Genomic DNA, 23,714 nt, shown 5'->3' on the forward strand with positions numbered 1-23,714 from the left:
TAGCCCATATTCACAAATTACAATTCATTTCATAGGGCTTTAACAGGGTGTGACATCCTCTGTCCTTAACCCTCAGCAAGAGTAAGGAAAAACTACTAAAAACCCTTTTAACAGGGTAAAAATACGTAGAAACCTCAGAGAGAGCCACATGTGAGGGATCCCTCTCCCAGGACGGACAGAAGTGCAATAGATGCCACGTGATATAACACTGCTGGTTGAACACAGTGCTATATATATATATATATATATATATATATATATATATATAAAACACTGCTCAACTGGCTACTTAACAACAGTGACTGAAGTGACATGGCATATATATATATATATATATATATAGTCTTAGAAGAGCATTTCAGCATTCTCACTTCCAGCTTCTTTAAATCGGACATATGGAACAAAACCCACAAATACATATTTGTTAAATACAATATATATACATAACCAAATGAGGGTAATAATCAGATGAGACTGGGTTTGAGTTGATGGTGTGTGATGGTCCTGTCCCGTCTGCTCTACTTGAACCAGCTGGAAGTGATAATGCTTAAGGAGCTCCTCTCCAGAGACCAGTGGAAATAAAAAGCCGTGAAATTAGCTCCCCTTAACCTCTGTAACCCGACTACACACACAAACACACACACAAACTCCCATAGGACATTTTGACTTGAGTGTCATCTGGGCACTGATGACAATGCAATGACAGAAACAAGTCGCCAGAGATTACCAGATGAGCCTTTTCTCAAGGAAAAAACATTTAAGCCACCTCCTCTGTGTTGGACCATATGGAGCACTATACGCAAAAGCTTTGACTTTGCACGAAACTTAAATGATTGCTGAGGCAGTTATTTATACTAAAAATATTTTGGGATTTAAACTTCGACTCCTACCCAACTTCCATAATAAAACAGACTTTTTATATATCTAAACAACCAAATAATAAAAATTAATTAATTAATTAACAACGAAACAATAAAGGAGACTATTTTAAATCAAGTCAATTTAATTATTTGAGGCATGGGTAATTAAAATTAAAAAAATAATAATAGTTGGCCGCATATGGAAAAAATAACTTCTGAGATTAACCGTTTTCAAAATTGATCTAATAATGCTGTTGAGTTTATTAAAAAGGTGTCAGAATCAACTTAATGTAGATAGTTCTCAATTGAAATCCTACGTATTTCCCCCGTTAATTGGGAAAATATGTAGGCTTCTCATATATTTTGTCATTTGAACTGGAAATACACACACTAAATAATAAAACACACCCTGAAAGCCTGAACTTTAAACCTTACTGGCACAATGCGGTCAGAATTTTGATAAAAACAATAATGGTGACATTATTAATGCTGTGCTTTAAATGTACAACTACAAAACAGTTGTATTGCATATTAGCAAGTGTTCTTTTGTATGTCTAAAATATATCGCTGACAAAAGAGAAAAATAAAGTCATCAATTATTGTGTCTTGACTGTGCTGTATAATTTCTCAGTCCAATTAACAAATCAATGATTTGAACTAAGCACAGCCTCTGCCTCCAGACAGCCTCATCACCTGAAGTCCCGTCAGATCTATTTTTGGCAGACTGTGTATGTGAGCTGATTATAGGCTCTGATCAGAATGAAAATCTGGCATCAGTTTGCCCATGGCTTGTAGCCTAATCATCAGATTCATCATCACGGCTCTCTCTCCCCTCTCCTTCAGTAATCAGTATGCTTTGTCCAATGGAGGTGGGCTCACAGCTTGAGGATGACATCACCATGGCAATGGTGCTCACTGACAGCCTGAGAGGGAATGCTGCTCTGGGATAGGCTGACGATGGACAACACCCACCATCTCCACACACGCAGCATCCAATCAAAAGGACCGTTAGTGAATTAGACACGGGGTTAATTTGTGGTACATCACAGAGACACAGGAGCTCAGTGCAGAATGCCTCTGGGTATCTCTCCACTCATCCTCTTCACACAGTTGGCAAGGACAGTAAATAGAAGGCTGGAGGTGTGTTGGTGTGTGTGTGTGTGTGTGTGTGTGTGTGTGTGTGTGTGTGTGTGTGTGTGTGTGTGTGTGTGTGTGTGTGTGTGTGTGTGTGTGTGTGTGTGTGTGTGTGTGTGTGTGTGTGTGTGTGTGTGTGTGTGTGTGTGTGTGGTGTGATGGATGCTGGAAGGTGGAAGAACAAGGGAATGACAGCTAGAAAGAGGAGACAGTCGGATAGAGCAAGGTGGAAGTGGAGCGGGAAAAGAAAGAAGGAAACCTTGAAATGCTGTTATTATACAAAAATGTAAGTAGTTAAACTTTGCAGCTATCTATATATCAAAATGATCATCATGCTCATTCAATGGTCTGATAAGAGAGAGATCTGACCCGTCAAATTGTAGCCTCTGGACTACATTATGGATCAGAAATTATCGTGATGATGGTCATTGTCTAAATAAATAACAGAGAGATAAGAATGCCAGTCTTCTGCCTCCATAAGAAAACAATTGAAAAAAGTTGTTCTCTGGTGTTGTGTCAGCAAAGAGAAACCTTTACATAATTAACAAAACATAAATACTTTTGGAATCTGTGGATGGACACAGAGTTGTACTTTATAAATGGTAAGATTAGCATTAGAACAGTGACTCATTTTGACGAATATCTACTTGAAATCAAAGGCTGACTCATACATTATGAGCCAGTGGGTCAGTGCAAACACCCCAATCAAAGCTTTTAACTGTATAAGTAACAAGGTTCTTCAGAGGAATCAGATTACACAGGTAATAAATTACAAAATACAAGGCTTTACTTATTTTGATCTCTAGAGGCCATTTCGTGCAAGTTTCAGTTTTAGTATGACTAGGTGGATTTATTTAAAACAAAATGTAATAATCTCTCTATTCATCCAGCTGCTTCACTCTAGTTCTTTCTCATGAAAAACAATGAACGTTATTAAGAAGAAACCTGATAAATTAGGTTTTGTTAATCCTCTACCCTGATCACAACAGTTAACAAATCAGTTTATTAAATACCGTAACATGGTTACTTTAAGGCAGGCCATGTTTACTGTGGTGAAAAACATGTCAAATCCAATTCTTTAATCCATCTCTGGCCTAATTTACTATACTTACACAATCTTAAAAAAACGTGAAGAACTATAAATAAGCCTAATTCACTACACACTCTCAAAGGCCTTTTTGGTCATCAACATTAGGCAGACCGGGCATCTTGTCACATGGGTAATTTGGCACATTGTTGACATCTTAACCTCTGGAGGGCGACGCTTACAAGTAGAATACTAGATTTGTGTATCTGCTTGGTGTGATGTCATATCCGGTCTTGGAAAAGCAAGGCACATTTGGCCTGTGCACACCTGGAATTAACATGTGTTTTTTGTGTCCCGATCACAAGTGGACAGCTCTAAGTACAGGTGTGAACACATTCAGAGCATATAAAGATCTGATCAAAGCAGACCACATTCGGTGGTGGTCTAGGCCACATATGACCTAATTCTTTTAGCACATTGAATGCACATGCTCCTACACGACCTCTGATCTGCTGTAGTTCACTTTGATCCAATATATTTGTTCTCTTCTTATAGTTTTTTTTTGTGACCACCGACACTGTATCAACACTGATCACCACATAATTATTGATACTTGAAATTGGTAAAATCCTTTTTCACAGCTGCATAATTATTATAATGTTTAACGAATATTAATTTGGACTTGGTAAAGGAGAGAATGAAGTATCTTGGTATACCCTTGCTAAATTCTTACTTCGAACAAATTTTAAGATTTAGCTAACATTAGAAAACATGGGAGTTTGGGGCAACTTGTTTCAATGATTTTGGATTAAGTTGTAAAATGTCTCAAGTCAGTATAATGAAAACGCCTGATCACAGCACCAACTCTGCCTTTCTGGGCCCCAGCCCTGCCCATTAGCAGCAACTCACATAGAAATGTTAGTTCGACCCGCCAATAAACTCCAGAGGAAATTTGACGACAACCAAAAGCCAGTCCAAGAAAATCATCTCGACACCATCAAAGACTAAATCTAAACCACTATGACACACCAGTGAAGCTGGCAGTTATGGCTGAAATTCAGGTGCATGGCAAATATTTTGCAAAAAGTAGGTGAGGGAATAAAATCTTTAACAACATCTAGTAGTTGTCAAGTATTTTTATTTGCAACTGATTTAAAGGCTACATTCCAGAATCGGTTCAAGATTGGGAGTTAGTAATCCTTTTAGTTTGTGGCTGATTTAGATTTTTAATTCCAATTCCAAAAATGACCCACCAAAGTACTGGGCAAAATCCATTATGATCCCCACATAGTGCAACAACTTACCGAATGATGGAGCAATACTTCATTTGACCACCGACTATTTATATGACTATAACGCTGTACTGAAATAAGATGTAGAAATGCAATTAATACACAATAATTGCTTTAGACTTTGATCTTTCATTTTATATGCACTGTTTAACAAACACAGACCTTTCATTCTCTTCAGTGAGGCCACTGTGACACTGTGGAAGAGCCAACACACAGGACTCTGGGTTCAGGGTTGCCTGGCAGAAAAGACTGAGCATGGCTCAACTTCTACTTCTCATTCTCATTTCAGGTATCTCCTATCTGTATAACATCATATTAAGATTTAAGACACTTTGATTTAAAACCAATGTTAAATGATTTTGTATCACCAGTCTAATTATACTCTGCTGATAAGAGGGGAAAAGATGGGTGTGACGGTCGTCTCTTCTTGCCTCAATGGTTCATTATCAGATTGATAGTCACAGTGAAATAATCGCATTTCCCAGTAAATAAAAACACAAGCTGTCAAAATGTCCAGGCTGTAATACACAAAGTGAAGCTCGCCCCCCCTATTTGGAAAATATTTGGCCCATTGTTGACAGCTTCAAACCGTAAATATCCTTCTCAGTTTTATGAAAAAGTGCTACTGTTTAGGGAAAAACTGTTTCAAAGTTCACCGCTTTGAAACAGTTTGGTGCACTGGTTTTTTGTTTCTCTGTAACTCACTCTGTCTCTATGTATGTAATTAAAGCATTGGCCCTGGGGCCAATTCCCTGCGGTGCAGGTCGGTGGACAGCCTTCTGATGCCATTAAGCACAGATGGCAAATTGTTTTCTAGGAATCGCTCCTCCTCTCCCTTTGTGCTCTCTGATTGTGTGCAAGTGTTGCAGGGAGAGGCAGAGACATAAAGCCAGCAGAGTCCACACAATTCTGAAATCAATTCCACTGATTCTCACTGTAGACAGAAAGACAGACAGAGAAGCAGGCAGACAGGTTCAATGAACTCAACCAAACTGCAATAAAATACTTTTTACCAGACAAATAAATGATTGTGAATTGTTTTTATGCTATTGCAGTATTGTTAATATGTCTGTATGATAAATAGATACGTCCAATGTGACTGGCTTATGTGTGTCTATAAAATGTATATAATATCATTATTGTTATTGTCATTATGTTTTTGTTTTACACCTTTGTCTAACCAGCACTTTACATTTGAATGCCGTGACACGTTTTTGAGTAGGGGTGGGGGGGTTAGGACCTTTTAATAAAGGCAATATGTTTTCAAATAGGTTCATTGGGTCAGGGGACTTACAAGAGAGGGAGTAAAATAAGTCAACATCTGTATAGCAGAGGCTATGATATTCTGACTTACACTATATGGACAAAAGTATTGGGAGACACCTCTTAATCATCAAATTCACGGGTTTCATTCAGTTACATTGCCATTGGTTGGACTGACCCCTTAGTTCCAGTGAAGGGAGATTTAAGTGCTTAAGCTTACAAAGAAATTTTGAAAAATGATATGCTTCCAACTTTGTGGGAACAGATTGGGGAAGGCCCTTTTCGGTTCCAGCATGCTTGTACTCAGTGCATAAAGCAAGGTCCATAAAAGCATGGTTGGGTGAGTTTGCTGTGGAAGAACCTGAGTGGCCCGCACAGAGCCCTGATCTCTACCCCATCAAACACATTTGGGATGAACTACAACGGAGATTGCGAGCTATGTCCTCATGTCCAACATGAGTGTCTGACCTCACAAATAATCTTCTGAATGAATGGGCAAGAATTCCCACTAACATTCCCCAAAATCTTGCAAAAAGCCTTCCCAGAAGAGTGAAAGCTGTCATTGCTGCAAAGAGGGGACCAACTCCATATTAATGCCTATTGATTTAGAAGGAGATATCATAAAAGCTGCTGTAGGTGTAATTTGTGTATTTGTGAATTTATTTTTTCATATTTTATGTTCGAAAAACATTGACTCCAATGATTCCATCATGCACCTGGATACCATATTTCATTATCCTTTGTTCACATCAAATTAGATGGTTTGTAGACATAGGGAAGACATTCCTTTGGGCGATTGAGCATCAGCTGAAACTCAAACCCATGGGGAGAGGTTAATAAATAATGTATGTTGGCCTCCATTATATTTGGTTTAATGTGAACAATAGGCCAGACTTAAGCTGATCTGGGGCTCCAATAATTGTTAATGTTTTCCTGCACTTTTCTTTTATTAAAGGAACAATCCAACACTTTGGACAATATGCACTGGGAGAGAATATCAACACCACTCCTGTGTGCAATATGTAGGAAAGGATTTCAGAAAGCGTTATCACAATAAGTTTGTCTTATAAGACTTTTTTGTACATGCTTTAATTATGTATCCTCTTCTGTCTAGTATCATTATAAAGTCATAATGTATGGCGTCCTTGTCTTGTGGAAAATGCATTGGTCTTTAGATAATTGATATCATGAATGCAAAGCAATATACAACAATAGCTTTATACTTGTGTCTCATTGTGTAGCGGGTCCAAGGTGTGACGCCGGGTTCACACCGGACGCGGAAGCGACGCCGAAGCGAGGCGTAAGCGCAGCGCCAATCCTCTGGCTCCCATCCACTCCCATGTTAAATCGTTGTGCTGAAAACACCGGAGGCTGAAGCGTAGCGTTGCGCCGCGGCTGCCTCGCGCCGTGCAGCGATCGTTTCGGCGTCGAGTCTATTTTTTTCGCTTGACGCGAGCGTATCGCGACAGGAAACACACTGAAAAATGATTTTAAACGATATTGACGACATATTTTTTATGAGATAAATGATCAAATATGCATCCCAGACTTTGTATTCACCTTCTGTTGTCCAGGAGTTTTAATTTTACCACTTTTACCGAACACATTATTAAATGTCCCCCTCTGCCCATCCACTACAGCCACACAAGCAGTCATAAAGATAAAAAGAGAGAGGGGGGGGGACTACGTATTCTCCACATAGGCTTGAGGGGAGAATACGTAATTTACCCTCGACACCCGACATTTAACGGAGCAAACAGCGAAGTTCTTCAATATGGATGACATTAAATTAATAATTGAAGTGGAGAAGTACAGTGAGTTGGATGATCCTCGGAACATGTTGTATAAAGACAACACTAAAAAGGACACATGTTGGGACGCGGATGCAGTTAATTTTGGAGCAACAAGTAAGTATATGCTTGAAAAAAATTATTAAATGCCGTTATTACTGCAGGCTGATAACAGCGGCGCTTCGGCGTCGCTACAGCGCCCGGTGTGAACCGCCAAGCGCCGGCGCTTTAGGGATTAGCGCTACCGCCTCGCTTCGGCGTCGCTTCCGCGTCCGGTGTGAACCCGGCGTGAGTGTATTGTGTGCAGCTGGACACCAGAGCAGAAAGCACGGCCCTATACTGGGAGCCCAGCTGCAGTAATTGATTCTGCTGCCATACCACTGCTAAATGACTGGGATTAGTGGACTATGAACAAGGACTATTTATTATTGGGCTGTTCATGATTAGCTCGTTATTCAGCTCACTGAGGCTCATCTTGCCTCCTGTCACGTCCTATATGTGGATGTGCATGTTTGTGAGCAGATTTAAGCCTGTGTTGTCAAGAGGCCTCATCTACAAGTATTAAAGCAACGAAGCTTGAGGTGTTAGCAAAGGCATTCACAAAAAAACTCTTCAGCGTTTAATAAAATTATACTGAATGTTTCTCATAGTTCTGCCGTGTTTTAAATGTCATTTATTTTAACAAAGGCCAACAGCAATACAACAGGGTAGGAAAAATAGCAACTGTTCGTTATCGCTTGCAGCCGGCAGTAGGCACAGGCACTTACTTTGCTCCTGAGATGCTGCCGTTTTCTCTCACTGTGACGTGAAAAGCATAGCAAGGGTGCAGGAGTCAGTCTCAAATGTGGTAATAAGTGAAAGAAATGAAGAACGGACGCGAGAGTGAGATGTGCTGGAGTTGGGTGGTGATGTTTCACTGCAAGCCTCAGTTCATTTCATTATCATGCTTCAGTAATTGTGTCTTAGTCCCACATGAACAGAAACGTTCTCTGCCACGACCAGGTGGATACTGGGACTCAGTGAGGATCAGCAAGACTGTCCTCCTCCACAAAATGCCCACATCGTCTGTGCCAGTTGCTTATTATGACTTATCTTTATGTTTTGTCATTAGACGACGAAATTTTGCAGAAGAGTGGGGCATGAACCAGGGAAGAACACATCCAGGATTTCGCGGACAATAATTCATGAATCATGATGAAAAAAGTCAGTCATATTTAGAGAGAAACTGATATTTATGAGTATGTGAAATTAGCTGCAGATCTAAATTAAAGTCCAGCGGCCTCATTTATAACACAGTGCATAGGACTCATACTAAAAGTGTGCATGCCAGAGAAGCAAAAAAATGGCGTACAAGCAAAGGCCAAACTACAGTGAGTTATGAATGTTTCAGCAGGAGAAACAGCAATTTAAGGTGGGTGTATCACATCACCATCTCATTTTGAAACTTGAAAAAAAAATCAAAAGCTAGCACTTGTTTGCAAATGACCGACTGGTAGATAAAGTACTTAGGGTATTTGGTTTTAAATAAGCTTTAACTATAACCTTGATCAGACCAACTTGATTGCAGGTTCACACCTCTACAATTTCCAGCACGTTGTGAACTCTTAGTCCTAAAAAAGACTATTTGTATATCTGATCTAACTGAGCATGTTTGCTCACATGCTACAGAAGTAACATTCAGTACCTCCTTTGGAGAGGACACAGTGACGGCTTGTTGCTGACTAAGCTAAAATGATTAATAGGCTGAAATGAAATGACGACTTTATTACAAATTATTTGTGTGGTTTCACTGAGTAAAACAAGCTGGGATCATAGAGTTGAGTCCACTTCTAAAAAACTAAAACTAATCATTACAAACTTCAAGAAGAGAGCATTTATTGCATGGGTCTTGTAATGCATTATAATAAGAATAATAAGAATAATAAGAATAATATTAATATTAATAATCATTGCATTAAATGAACTAATAACTTACAAGTATATTTTCATCAGTGTAATATTATTGTGAATGTCAGTTTGTGTGTCTGATTAGGAGTAGGGTAAATATTCATCAACCCACACTAAGAGCATTGCAACCAGACCAGTGTGGTGTATCGGTACAAACAGAGGAACACACACTTACCCACTAGGGCAAGAAAAGCAATTACCCAGTACACCACAATAACACTAGAGGATGGAAAGGCTAGTAACAGAGTCAGAAACTATGGTGATGTATAAGACCAGTGTTGCACCTAAATGTAGTTCCAAGCTGCTTGTAGGTGATTTGTGAGATTTTAATAAAGTGCACGACATGATAATGTAGCTAAAGGTGCTTGCATAAAACACATCGACACATTAAATCTAGATATCTATTACATATTGCAGATCCACTCCAATGATAACACCACATGTTTCTTGTTAAGAAGTTTTTTTTTTTGCATTGTAGAAAAGTATCCCTAAATTTGTAATGGTACAACTAAGGCCGAGAAAAGGTGTCAGTAACAAGGGACGATAAGGATCATTATCTGCATATGAACTCTTTCGGTGATCTGGAAGGCCTTTAGAATACCTCTGCAATTAAACAATGATTGGAATAGAACTTGATTTCAGAGTTATTGTTTTTTTTTTCGGGGATGGTGACCCAAATGTTCCCTCATTGCTCAAGGGGTCTGAAATTATAGGGTTGTTTTCTATCTTGACCTAATTAAACATTTACTGCAGGCATCATCACTCCATCATAAGATAAAAGACAACAGAATAGGAGTGATTAATAATATTTACAACTTGAACCAACTTCCTTTGGGATTTTTGGGTTGCAGTATTGCTGTCCATTCATCCTGTGTCAGGACCAGATGCAATATTGTGAATGTTTGTATAAAGGTTTTGGTCTCTGTTTCAGAATCATTATTCTCCTGTTTGGACTCCATACGCCCTATCACTAACACTTCTAACCTTCAGACTGTTGATTATTGACATTTTGAACAGTCTTGCTTTTGGTCAAAGAAAATTCCAAAAAGTATTTTTTTAAGACATGAAACATTTGTTCGCTATTTAGAGCAAAGATATTTTGTCTTTCATTAAATTTCAGAAGTTATTTCTAATGTAAACGCAGGCTACAGATCAACTCAACAGCAAATATTTATCTTTAACTTTTACCTGTACTGTAGCAAAAACTGCAGATAGCATGTGCTATTGGCACTGTTTGCCCAAATCTGTGCAAAACATATTGAAAAGTTGTAAAATGTGTTTAACTGATGAAAAATGCTAGATCTTCTCAATCTTTTTTTAATAATGACAAATCATGTTTAAGTGTACACTGCTTGAAAAACATACAGCATTTAAACCTCATGCTCTGTGGTGATGTACCAGCTGCTGTTTGACTCCTTTGCCCTGGGTGGCACAGAGACAACACCAGTGAGTATTTGTGCTGCTGTTGTTGCTGCTGGGGCTGGAGATCAGCTTGTCAGCAGTGATCTGACTACAGCAGACAGCTGGGAAGCAAATGTTAAACGTTTCCCATTCTTCATATCCCTACAGGATTTTACCACCTCAGACTCGTTTTGCTGACACGCTGGTTCCATGAGCTCCTCAAGGTCAACAATTCGCTAGCTCCACCCTAGTATTTACATAGTGTGTCCCTGAGAAGAGCCATAAGTTGACGTTGGGCTATTATCTGAGTGGAACATTGTCCCTTTTTTCATAAGGGAAGACAGCAGTAGTGATAAACTGAGGAATGCAGTCAGTGCTGACATCTGCTGGTGGAAAGATTTAGTGCATTCCAGTCCTACATCAGATTCAGAAGAATGGTTGCCTTAGTGCAAATTGATACTCATTACAGATGCAAAATAACCCTTTTACAAATACTTGTATTTAGAAAAAGACACCACATCATTGTAACATGATTAAGATGAATCTGAATAAGTTACCATCCCATTCAAGTTTTGCAATATTGCCACTATAGGCAATATTTAAGGTAAAACTGAAAATGAATATTGAATATAATGAATATTTCCTGTAATGCTGGAAACATGAAAAAAAATGTCATTTTATGTACTGAGAACCATCTTTCTCATGAGAGGGCGAACGCTCTTACTCAACCCTAAAGGCCCAAATGCAAAAGAAAATACTTGAGGTTGTGCTCTGAGAATCATCGGTCAATATGTTGTGCACTACTTTAGTTCATAGGTTGCAACAAACAGTGCAGCCTCCAGGCTTGGACACATTTAAGGGGAAACGCTCACAATACATCCTGAGGTCTCTGTTTTTTAGGGGGAACTGGGTGTTAACTCTAGCTACATGCATCATGCTGCACCGTAATGCTACAAAAATTTAAATCCAGCTTCAGACTCTACTTTTAATGCACTGTGGATGTCAATGCAGAGTAGATCAAATTTACATTCCACGCAGTTATTGCATCTCTTTGCAAAGTTTTTATGAATGAGCTCAAGGAAGTAACCCAAAAGAACAAGAGCCTCTCTAATACTTGACACATGAAAAACCCCATCAATCCCAAATTGTAACAGCTATCCATAGTGTCTAGAGTCTAAGTCAGTGGAAGTTTCAGGGCTCAAGAGATGGGCTCATAGACAAACCGATGCCAGGAACCTGACTCTGACCCCAAGAGACCCAATAGAGTTAGAAAACAAACACTGACAGCAGCATGATGCCACATCATTTAATCATCAAATATTGCTAAAAAAACGATCAGAGACCCCTGGTTTAGAACAGCACCCCTTACTGAATCAAACTTTGAATATAATTTGGATCCATTCAAACTCAGGTGATAGTTCAGATCTCAGTTACTATGAAACAAGTGGATCTGAAAACCACTTATCTAGGGCAGGTAAATGGTGGCAGCAGGAGAAGTAGGGTAGTCCAGATGTTCCTCTTTACAGAGACATTTTTTAGCTAATCCTAAAGAGGTCCATCAGCCAGATGAGACATAAAACCCAACCAAAGTTAGGAATCCAGGATCTCCTCCCAGTTCGAATACCCAGAAAACCTTTAATGGGTGCTGTGTAGGCTTCCGATATTTTTTAAACCTTCTTTTAGGTACGAAGGAAGCAACGAGTTTTCTTTAGATGTCTGCTCCTACAGAGGTCACTAATTCCGTCAACTTTCTAATTATATTGTTCATTAGACAGTGCTCATGATAGGTGAATGTTGAAACATAGATGAACTGACAAATTAAGGGCGCTCTAAAGGCCGATGCTACTCTGGTTTGATGGAGACGGACTCATGGGAATGCCTTCTCCGACGTGGAACCCCCTCTACGAGCACCTCGGAGAGCCCTCGAAGAGCTCTATGTACACCTCTGAATTTTCTTACTATACGTCGGAATGTCAGAGAGCCTATGGATACCCCTTGGCTGTGATTGGTCCGCTAACAACATCATTTCCGAACAATATCGTTTCCGGAATCTCACATTTCCGGACCTCCCACTTTCTGTTTCATCCAGAGCCGCCAAAAGTCTGCTGCTATCGCTGTCCACCGGCTGGTTGAGGTACAGGGTAGGTAGTCTGGCTGTGTCCACACCGCCTTGTACACAATGCCGGACACTGTGCAGGATGCATGTTTGTAGCTCGCCGCTACAGCCTGTTGGTTTCCACCAGAGGCTAAATAACCGTTGCGCCACCTACTGTTCTGGCAGTGAATTGTTTTCAGCGCCCACAACCTTCGGTGAACCATAAATGAAAAAGAGTCCGTCGTATCGTCCGTCCATCCGTAAAGGAGTCAAAGTAGCATATTTCAGCTTTAAGTACTTTAAGGGTTCTTCATGCTAGACTTCCTCTACACCACAACGAACCAGTAAAGCCCCTGCATTATGTGGACACTATCTACCTCTCCATCAAGCTCCATTTTCGCATCTTTACACTCCGCTGCAAACATCAGTAAATGGTGAAGGTCCCATTCTGTATAAGGCAAAGATTATTCTGAGGCCCCCAAACTAGAACACTGAAACCGATTTGTTTCAAGAAAGGACCACAAGTGGGACACCTGAAAAAGTATTTATACAGATTAACAATATGTCTGTGAAGATTCTCAGTCATCCAGGTCATGGTATCTGTGGTATTGTTCAATGTTACTCACAACAGTTGATTGACATGTAGGTTTAGCCAATAGGAAGCCCCTATGTTGGTAGGATGTGGACCAATAGGATGAGGTAAGGAATGTGGGGTGTGGGGGGAGTGAGGGATGTGAGGATCCAAATAAACATGTTAACGTAAGTACACAGTCTGTCTCACACACATTATTAAGCGTAACTAGACAGTATCTTCAGAAGTTGTACAAGTGTATGTAGGCAATTGGAGTTGGAGAGGCGGTGGTCTAGTGGCAGAAACTTGGACTATGGGTAGAGAAGGTCTCTGGTTCATCTCTGGTTCGACTCCACGGAGAGACAACAAAAGACGAACCTGGATTAATCTGTCCAAAACTCCAAGAGTCTCCCTCACCTGTCTAGTGCCCCTGAGCAAGGCACCTTACTCCCCCAACATCTGCTCCCGAGCGCCGTACATGGTCGCCCACTCCTCTGTTTGTCCTGCACCAGATGGGTCAAAAGCAGAGATTAAATTTACCTACCTGTATGAGTGTGCCTTTGCATGTCTGTGCATGTGTTGGGGACTAATAAATGCATCCTATTCATAATCTTTAATTTTATTCAACCTTTGGTCTGTACTGGTATTGAGAGGGGAGAGCGTGGCCTAGGGGATAGAGCGGGTGTTCTGCAACAAGAAGGTTGCCGGTTCGAATCCCACTCTATCCCATCTGCATGCCTAAGTGTCCTTGGCAAGATACTGAACCCCTAAAAATGGCCCCTCATAAATGCTGAGTGCTCTAACAATGTAAGTCGCTCTGGACAAAAGCGTCAGCTAAATGACATGTAATGTAATGCATTGGGGACTCTTTATGTGCTTTGATGTGTGGAAGGGGGGACAGATGAGGGCTATGCACTAAATGCTTCTCATTACATTCCACAAATCACACAAAAGATAATTTAACAGAGGTGCTCTATGACACAGACTTTCAGCCACTTATGATGTTCAAAATCTCCTTCCCAAAGAAACACCCAACCAAACTCCGACTCCAGAGACCCTAATGACTCACACAATAGCAAGGTGGCTCAACAACTTAAGCCCAATTCATGCTTCTGCATCAAAGCTACGCTGCAGCCTACTTGTGGATATGTACCCTACAGACCCAGAGGTTAAATACCTGAAACCTTCCATTAGTCAGTTTGAACTGAAGAAGCATCTTTGATGAGAGGTGAAACATCTTCAAGAAACACAAACAAGTCCAGTTGCCTCCGTACAGCTGTACAACTTCTGAAGCCAGATTAACAATAAGTATCATGATGATGTTGCAATTTATCGTTAGGTGAACACTTTACAATCATAAAACTGGGTGACCTGAGGTCTGAGAACAGTCAAAAAGAAGAATTCCGACTGTTACGACATTTCACAATGAAATCAGCTAAATGATGGATATTGAAAATGAAAATGTAGAACTCTCGAACTCTCACTTTAGCTGACTCTGGGAAGATATTTCCTCTAGTGAGTAGTCCCTAATCAGGCAGAGACTTTGACTTTCTCCCCTGCTGTGCTTTCATATTACTACGACAACCTCAGACACATTCATGAAAATAGGGGTAAAGGACAACTCATCTCTAATCTTGGGGTGGTGCTGAAAGAGAATTGCATGATACTGTGCATAAGTGCCGAGTGAATCAGCGTTTTGTTCTCCCTTTCTTCTCAGCCATAACAAGCCCGCTTCAAAATGGCTGCTTCCCGAAATCAGCTCCACGCTCCTGCCTTCTTCTCATGCAGCTGAGAAAGCAAGGCGATCATTAGACATCAGCATCTCTTTGTGCTTGCTGTTGCCATTTCAGAATCTTTCCCTTCTCCTCTTATCCTCCTCTTTTCACCCCGATCTGTAAAATAATCTTGTGACTTGTAGTGTACCGGCATCTCTTAATGAGGCTGCTTTCAATCAGCCTCACAATCAAAGACAAAATCTATTTATTTGTATTTCATCATCAAATACAGCATCGAGAAAGCATGTCACCTTAATTTATTCAACAATAATTGCAATAGAAACACCAACAGAAATACCAAATTCAAACAAAAATTTACTTAATACAGCTAATACCAACCTTGCATTTATTTAATATAAAATTCATGCATTAAACATTACATCTTTTATATTACAAATGACTTCATAACCAGAATCCGAACCATGCACATTTATGTGAGTCTGCAAGATGTAGACCAGAAAAATAACTTATTTTAAGTAACTATGACCACGTTTGAGTGTGAATGATGGCTGACTCACACATTCTGCATGCATTGGTATAATAGAAAGTACCTGTATGGAAGATGCGATAAATGCATATGGGCGGTGGGGGCAGTGAAGTGACAAAATGGCGGAAGGTTTTGAGGACAAGCTGATGTTCTGTATGATACCAGCTGGAGACAGATTTGCACCATTATAGAAGTCGACATGGAAACCTGATTGGGAACAGTGCAGATGGCATGTTTTGTCAATCAGACATCAATCGCCTGAGCACACAATTCCATTTTTTTCACCTCGACTGAGACCAACTTTGCATAAAATAATACACAAATCGCCATGTTGAGCATGCATTTTACAAGAATGCTTTTTAATAGAAAGCATTATAGAGCCACTAGCCATATCCATGCCAAAAAAAAAGTAAATGGGATGGGTTCTTTTTAAAGACAGAAGTTCTGTCTAGGAGACATACCCATTACTGAATTTCCATATTTAGAGTTAATATATCAAGTTCATCGCTGGGGTATATCTTTCCTTTTAACCTTGCCCATAAGCCTCTTCTGAGGCCATCATTGCATTATTCAAACAAGCTGAGTAAGCTACATTTAATTTCCCAGTCATCTGTTTGCATGTCTTGTAATGAGATACTAAAAGTTGAGAAGCCTGAACCTAATACTTTTTTGTGTGAGTCATGAGTATGCAGACAACGGTTTCACAGAGTTGCATTGTTCTGTGGAAATGAAAAACTACAGTTATCAGTGGTTTCATCTCCACTGCATGATTCACAAGCAAATATCCAGCAAGAACAATATATGCTGTTCACTTGAGTGCCAGAAGCTGCATGAGAACTGTACAATATTGTACCTCCTCAAATACCTGATATTTTATTGTGATTTAAAAGTATGTATAAGTTCATGTCATGCTTGATTAGTTTTGTTGTCCAAAAGCTTGTGAAATTACTGGAAAAAGTAAACATTTTGAGGTTTGGTAAAATGCCATCTTTTAAGTCTGGCTTGGTGGATCTGATAGCTTGTCAGTCTTTTTTTCTGTGACATCTTGGTATAAAGGAGATATGAATTAAGAACATGTGCAGAGGTTTTGGATGAGGTATGGGTGTAAGAGTCTTTTATAGAAATATGCAGTGTTTTACATTCACGAATAGATTGTGCAGGCAACATTTATATCAGTGCTAGACTACGCAGGTGTGATTTACATGCATGATGCTACACATACTCTCAAACCACTGGATGAGTTCCCTAAAGTTTATTACAGGTGACAGAGACCGAGCTCTGCTCTCAATTGGTTTATACCCTGTCTAAATAAAGCTTATCGATCTATCTATACCTTGAAAACAGTTAGTGAACTGCCTAATGAGCACCCTTCTTCTGTGTCTTAAGGTCTGGGGTCCTTTATTTAGTAAATTAAGAAGAGTAGGTGTCAACTGGGAAACTAATCATATGAGACTATTGTGCTTTGATATGATCTTAGTATTTGAGTCTTTATATTAGTTCTTCTTCAACTTCATTTGGGCTTCCTTCCACATTTTTATTCAAGCATGTGTTCTTTCAGTTTGACAGCAAGAATGAATGATATCATGTCAATTTCACATCACGAGGCTTGGCCGAAATTTTTTTCTAAAATGATAAAACAAGTCAGCCATTTTGATACTATATCTGGTGGGTTACACCACCATTTTGAGTTTCAAACCCAAGGGTTTTTTCGGCCCTCTTAATTTCATGAGTCTTTATCGACCCCCCTCCTTCAACGCATGCACGCACACACGCATAGCCTGTGCTCGAACTAAAAACCTGTCATTGTTCATTAAACAATCATTAATATTAAATATTGAGATTAGTAATTGAACTTTTATAAACTGAGACTGATCCTTACAGATTAACAGTTGGCCCCTGTTACCAGGATGGTCCCCCATCATCGACAGAATAATAAAGTTACAGATTGTATTATTTTTAATTGATAATTGTATTGTTTTCATTCATTATTTAACTATTATTAATTGATAACTGTATCATTTCTAATTAATTATTTTATTATTCTTAATTGATAGCTTTATCATTTTAATTATTTTTAATAAATACTTTTTATAATTTCAATAATCCTATTTTAGGATTATTAATAATTAGCCAACGTCAAGTCTACTGCTATTGCACAACAATCACTAGGATTATTTTATGTTAAATTGCTGTCAAAAGATCCTTTTAATCTAAATCTTACACACTCGAAGGAAAAGTAAGGCTTAAGCAGAGCTCAAAATTCCTTAGCAGAAATGTATCAATGAGTAAACAACAATAGGGTTCCGGACGCAAAATGACTGCTGGAATGTTGGCCCTGGAAAATATATTTCTCAGGTCCTGAGGGCAGAAAAGGGGGCAAGGCCCTTGGTACTATCACAGCTTCACCATGAAATGCAAGACTTACAATGTCATTTATGAGCAACACTGCACCAAACTAACAAAAACACTGGAGTCAACCACTCACTACTATATATCAAGATCACACCAAGGATGGCCTGCACAAAAGTCAGTAAACAAAAAGTAATTAGCAAATACAGAACAGTGTAAAGTTCACAAGGAAATGTCAACACTGAATCACGATAAAGAAAAGATGACAATTACACTTTTACAAATAATGACTGTTGTACCAGTACAGATGAGAAAATAAAACAGCAGACACAGACACTTCATCACCGGATCAACAAGAGTAGATGACAGCTGCTAGTGTAAGTAAGCACTCCACGAGAGTGCCCCTGCTTCCCTGAATGAAGTGAAAAAGACACAGGCTAACATAGAGGCTTCCAGAGCGGAGTGAAAACATAGTGGAAAACCTGAATAGCTACGTTTTTATAACAGGAAACTGCAAAACGTACATCAGATCACCTGAAAGTATTTGCTCTTGCACAGATTACAAAAGGGGGTTTGGTGTATTGTGCAGCCACGGTGTGTTTCTGAGGCTGGGGGGGGACAAAAAGATGTCCATCTGTTCTATCATTGCAGGTCATGTTCCTCTACTCATTTGGCAGACTTCAGACTTCTCCCGTGCTCGTTCTGTGATACACTCTAATTGGCTGTGAATGGCCCCTCAGTTCTCTCTGGGCAGCCTTTGATGAGCCTGGAAGAGTGGCTGCCTAAGTGGCCTTTGAGTGAAGCTTTTCATGAGAGTCTGAAAGCAGCTTGGCTGCACCGCTACGAGACTAACACGGGGTGACACGCATAAAACAAGGACGATGAGATGCGGAAACAAGAGCTAATTTACTGTGCAGTCAACACACAGCTGGAGGTTGAAGGGCACTGACACGATGACTTAATTTGACACAAAGGCTTTCATATATAAAGCCTACAGTCAAAACCTAGTATAATTTTATATAATCCAAGAGTTGTGTAATAAATCTAGCCCTCATCAAGGTTGTAATGTTTGTGTCAGTTTTTATTGACCATGTTTTATAGAGGTGGTTATTATACACATGAAGACATTCACCCTAGATCTCAAAATTGTTACAAATAGTGTGTCTGCACTGGAGGGCTCATCAGTAATTAGTTACAAAACAAATATGCCTTCCAACCACTCCAAAGCCATATAACCCACGCATTAGATCCTTAGTATTTAACATGGTCAAATAGAAACAGCAAAATATTGATAAATGTCTCAGCCAGCCCAAATATTTACATTTTGTGTTTGTTCTTAATCATCCACTCTGCATGCAGCACCCAACACAAGTCCGTTCCTCACAGTGAAGACAACTTCTAACATGATACAGGTGAGTGAGTCCCAGCGCAATGTCTTCTCAACCAGACCGCAGTCCGTTCGGCCTACTTCCCCTGACAGCAATGGCCGCAATCAGCCAAGAGAGCATCTTTGCAATAGTGTAGGACTATTTCCTAACAACGACAAGGGCCCACAATTCCACTTACTTTGACTGTGTGGAAATGATATGCTTTCACATCGCAAATGATGAAAGCATGAGTCATACAGGTAAAATGTTATGGACATCGGCTCTTATTTGGTAATTTAATAATGAATCAATACTTGAAATAAAGTCTAGATTTAGCTTTAACCATTTCAGTAAATGGTCTGTCAGTGACCTTTTGTCTCTCTTTACAGACAGAAAAGTCATGCTGCAGGAAAAATCAGCAGCATAAAGAAGCTAAACACGTGTGGAGCCGCTGTACTGTCGCCTCACCTCTATGACTTCATAATAATTAGGTGGCATGCCTCCTCTCTGTATTAAATCAGCAGCATGCATTAATTCTAATCAGCATGTGTAGCCAGGCTTGACCAACGGGGCCCGAGGGGCTGAACAGGGTGTCTGTGTGTGACACACACACACACACACACACACACACGACCAGCCAAGCTGAACCATGCTCTTGAAGGTTTGCTGCAGCAGGAGCACTTTTTGTCAAAGCAGGTGGTCTCTGACCTTTGCAGTAGCGGTCTCCAGAGTGAACCTGACTGAGCTGTGGCCTTTAAACAAACACCAGCACAAATCACTCACTGTACATCAACTGGCATTTACTGTTATTACCTTTTCCCCTGCGTGGAGGATTTCTCATTCAAATATGATCCTGTTAAGTGAATTTGCAGTCATTTTCAAGGCCAGCAAACTCTTTCACCTTGTAGTGCTTTGTGAATCACCCCATTAATGGTTGCATCTTCTCTCTGCTCTGATTTAGTTCCCTATGGAAAAACATTGTGTTTATATACCTTGGACTTGAGCGCCCAGTATTCCTCTGTGCCGTGTTCCACATGTTGGAAAGCAGTCAGATAGTCGTAGCTGATAACCACCGTCTGCAAAAAAAAACACAACATGTAGAGAACATCACAAAATGTGCAAAAGCAAATACACTGCAAGTCTCATTGTGGAATGCTACAGAAATTATCATCTGCATGCTTAGGATACGTATGGGGTATGTTATTGTACACCGAGATATCCAGTCACCTATCTGAAGCTAGTTTCAACTCTAAGCTGATTCCAGTGACAATTGTTGTCTATCATGAAGCAAATTCTAGTGAGACTAACTTTCTTAGGATACTTGCTTCAGTTGGCCCAACACTATTGTGTAATCTTTATTCTGAATAACTTGTATCATGAGGCTGGTTATAATGGAAAACAAAGCTTTCTTTAGCACTAAGTCACTGTTAGGTGTTGAGCAGCAGGCAGCAGGCAGAGGCAGATAGTATTAATTCTGCTACGGAAATCACATATTCTTGTTTACAGCACATCGATACCTGCAACGACCCTTATCACCAAAAGCTCTCCTGACATTTTTTGCCTGTGTCTTCTACGTGTATTGCACCACATTTTTCATCCTGAGATATTCGTATTTTCTTTTCAGTCTTGCGTCTGGCCCGTGTTAGAAATATCATCAACACGCCCACTTGCTTATGGTAAATTGCCCAGAGGATCTCCTGCTGCTGTTTCACATGGGGTCGTTCGCACATTATCCTGACTTTTTACGAAGGGATTAGCCAGAGAGCCTTCAGAGAAGTATCTCACTTGTACAACTGCCTTCTCACATACTATGGAGAATGTCCAGATATTATGCAGAGTTCAATTTATGTCTGATAGTATCTTTATACAACAATACATTTTCATAATTGTCTATTTTGACAATCCTCCACCCCTGTAAAGTTAAGGGAGTCTGCTGTTCAATGACGCTTGTATAATAAAACGGTTGAAAACAATTTTAAATGTGCTTAGGCAGATTGATATACGCATTCCATATTTAAGGCGAGCACAAAGAGTAATGGAAAGGTCTGGCTTAGGGCAGCCACATGATTTTTGGCATCATGAAGTGAGACAATTAATACTTCCTGCCGTCATACTTCTACTTGGAAAGGTCAATACGATGTTGAGTTCTCCACTTCAAGCGGAACTTCCATACTTATATTTATTGCAAGGTTAAACATCCAACCCATCCATTAGCAAAATCCCAAGCAACATTGGGGCGAGAGGCGGGATACACCTTGGATGGGTCGTCAGGCTTAAGACAGTGCTGCCGTGAAGACAAACAACCATTCACACCACATGCAATATTGGAGTCACCAATTAACCTGTATGTCATTGGACTGTTGAAGTAAGCCGTAGTGAGGTTAACATCCTAAATATAAACAGAGCAAGAAGCTAGAAACAGTCAACGTTAAAATATCCAAATAATTAACAAAATGCCACAATAAGTGTTAGAATCATTATTGGCCTCTTTTAATATTGTCAACATTTTCTGTAGTTCATGAAATTCAAAATAAATATAGCGAAAATTCCCCGCAAAAATGACACCTTGAAGTGTATCCTGAGAAGCTGATATTTCACTTTTTGGATAAAAATTACATTACCTCATCATAGGGCTGGGCGATAAAACAATAGATATTATCCCGATATAACTTTTCCTCAATAGAAATTTAAATAAATATAACGTCGATAGAACTCATTCCATCCATGTTTTGGCCGACAATATACACAGCCAATGATAATGAGCATAGCGCCCCACAGCACAGAACGTAGGAGGCGCAGCGCATGTGTTAACGTTTGGGCTCCTGCATAGAGGTGGACAACTCTGCATCGATGCAGTGATTGAACCTAATCAGGTTTTCAGCTACGTTCATTTTTTAGTTTCCACCACTGAATAATTATAACACTGCTGCTTAAGTGTAGCCTGACGTTGTCAGACTCACAATTCTAGTCAGAATGTGAGTCTGAGACCGCTCCATTGGGCTGTGATTATGGGGCATGTTTCAACCGTACCAGGAAATAAAATTCCTCTGCGTTCAATTGGATAGACCTACAACCAATCAGAGCAACGTAGTATGTGACGTATGTTAAGCAACGCATTGTGAGTTATTTACTAACGCCGGGTTCACACCGGACGCTGAAGCGATGCCGAAGCGACGCTTCAGCGCAGCGCCAAGCCTTAAATAACAGCTGGCTCCCATCCACTCCCATGTTAAAACTTTGTGCGGGTCACACCGGAGGCTGAAACGCCACGCTGCGCCAAGGCTGCCTCACGCCCAAGGGGCAACATCCTGGGCTGAGCGATGAGGCCGATACGGAAGTTTAAAAAGCTGCAGTTCACTGGGTGGCCACTAGAGGCTGGCTCCAAGAAACAGAAAGTCCCATTGGCTCCAATGTTAAAATGCCCAACTTTAGAGCAGAATTAAACCTGTTTACAGCATGGTTCAACCTTTGGTTTTAGTCTCAATCGCGAAGTTCTTTTTTCATGACAACTCTGAGGGGGGTGAATTTTTTTCTAACTCCCCCGTTTAAGCGATATTGAGGTTTAAAATTACGCATAATTAGGGGCGTGGTCTATTGATTGACACCTGGGCACAGGCTACAATGCGGGCACAGCTTGTCACTAGCCGCTCGTTAGCTCCCCTCAAGCCACCTGCAAGCTGCTCGGTCCACTCGTAGCTTCATGTCGGCGGAACCCCGTCGATTCACTCGACACAAACCATGGCTGGCTGTGCAGTTCATTGAACTAACAGACCGTCTCACAGCTCTGTTGTCAAGTTCTTCCGGTGAGTGAAAATCGATTTTTATTTAATTCATATATTAGAAGCGTAGCAATGATTAGCAGGTAGTGTTGCTCACGATGCATGGCTTGTTAGCTTATGTCGAGATTAAGCTAATGTTGTTTAATCTTGTGTTCACCGCATAGCCTGTAGGTTCCTCTCTGAGCAGCACAGCCCGATGCGCTCCTCATGCTACATTATGGAGCGTTAATGCTAGTCACAGTAAACCGGTGCGCACTTTAGACATAGTGGAGAAGTGCTTCAATGTAGACATGGGAATAATTAGTTACAGCGATCAATGTTGGTGCGTCATATAAAACTACTGCGCACATATGTAAGCCTGGTCACAGGAATGAAAGCTTAAATGATGTTATATTATCTCTTTAGCATGAGTTTTATTATCGAGACTAACCCTATTTTCTAATGTTAAGGCTATATACATCTGGCAAGGGTAGTTGATAATAATAATAGTTATTATATTTATATATATTTGTTTCACTAGATGATGTCATCTGTGGTTACAGTGAATACTTAGTATGTGTTCCATAATTGTTCACTT

The 23,714-nt window shown here is 40.1% G+C and overlaps 1 protein-coding gene and 1 long non-coding RNA gene across 3 annotated transcripts in view; one reads left to right on the forward strand and one right to left on the reverse strand.

Moving 5' to 3' along the window:
- The window catches only part of adck1 (aarF domain containing kinase 1), a 79,570-nt gene that overhangs the window by 40,760 nt on the left and 15,096 nt on the right, over window positions 1-23,714 (reverse strand). Inside the window, exon 3 of one of the 2 annotated variants that reach the window (XM_062397657.1) lies at window positions 20,351-20,434. In XM_062397657.1, coding sequence (XP_062253641.1) covers window positions 20,351-20,434 — 84 coding nt within the window. Of the gene's footprint in view, window positions 1-13,797; window positions 13,869-20,350; window positions 20,435-23,714 lie in introns of those variants that run through there. The other variant, XM_062397658.1, reaches the window with a different exon arrangement.
- Window positions 1,743-5,446, forward strand: LOC133962182 (uncharacterized). The gene is made up of 2 exons (XR_009922087.1): window positions 1,743-2,280; window positions 4,492-5,446. It is a non-coding gene; the product is annotated as an uncharacterized LOC133962182 (long non-coding RNA).

Source organism: Platichthys flesus, chromosome 10 (assembly GCF_949316205.1).
Source record: "Platichthys flesus chromosome 10, fPlaFle2.1, whole genome shotgun sequence".
Taxonomy (NCBI): domain Eukaryota; kingdom Metazoa; phylum Chordata; class Actinopteri; order Pleuronectiformes; family Pleuronectidae; genus Platichthys; species Platichthys flesus.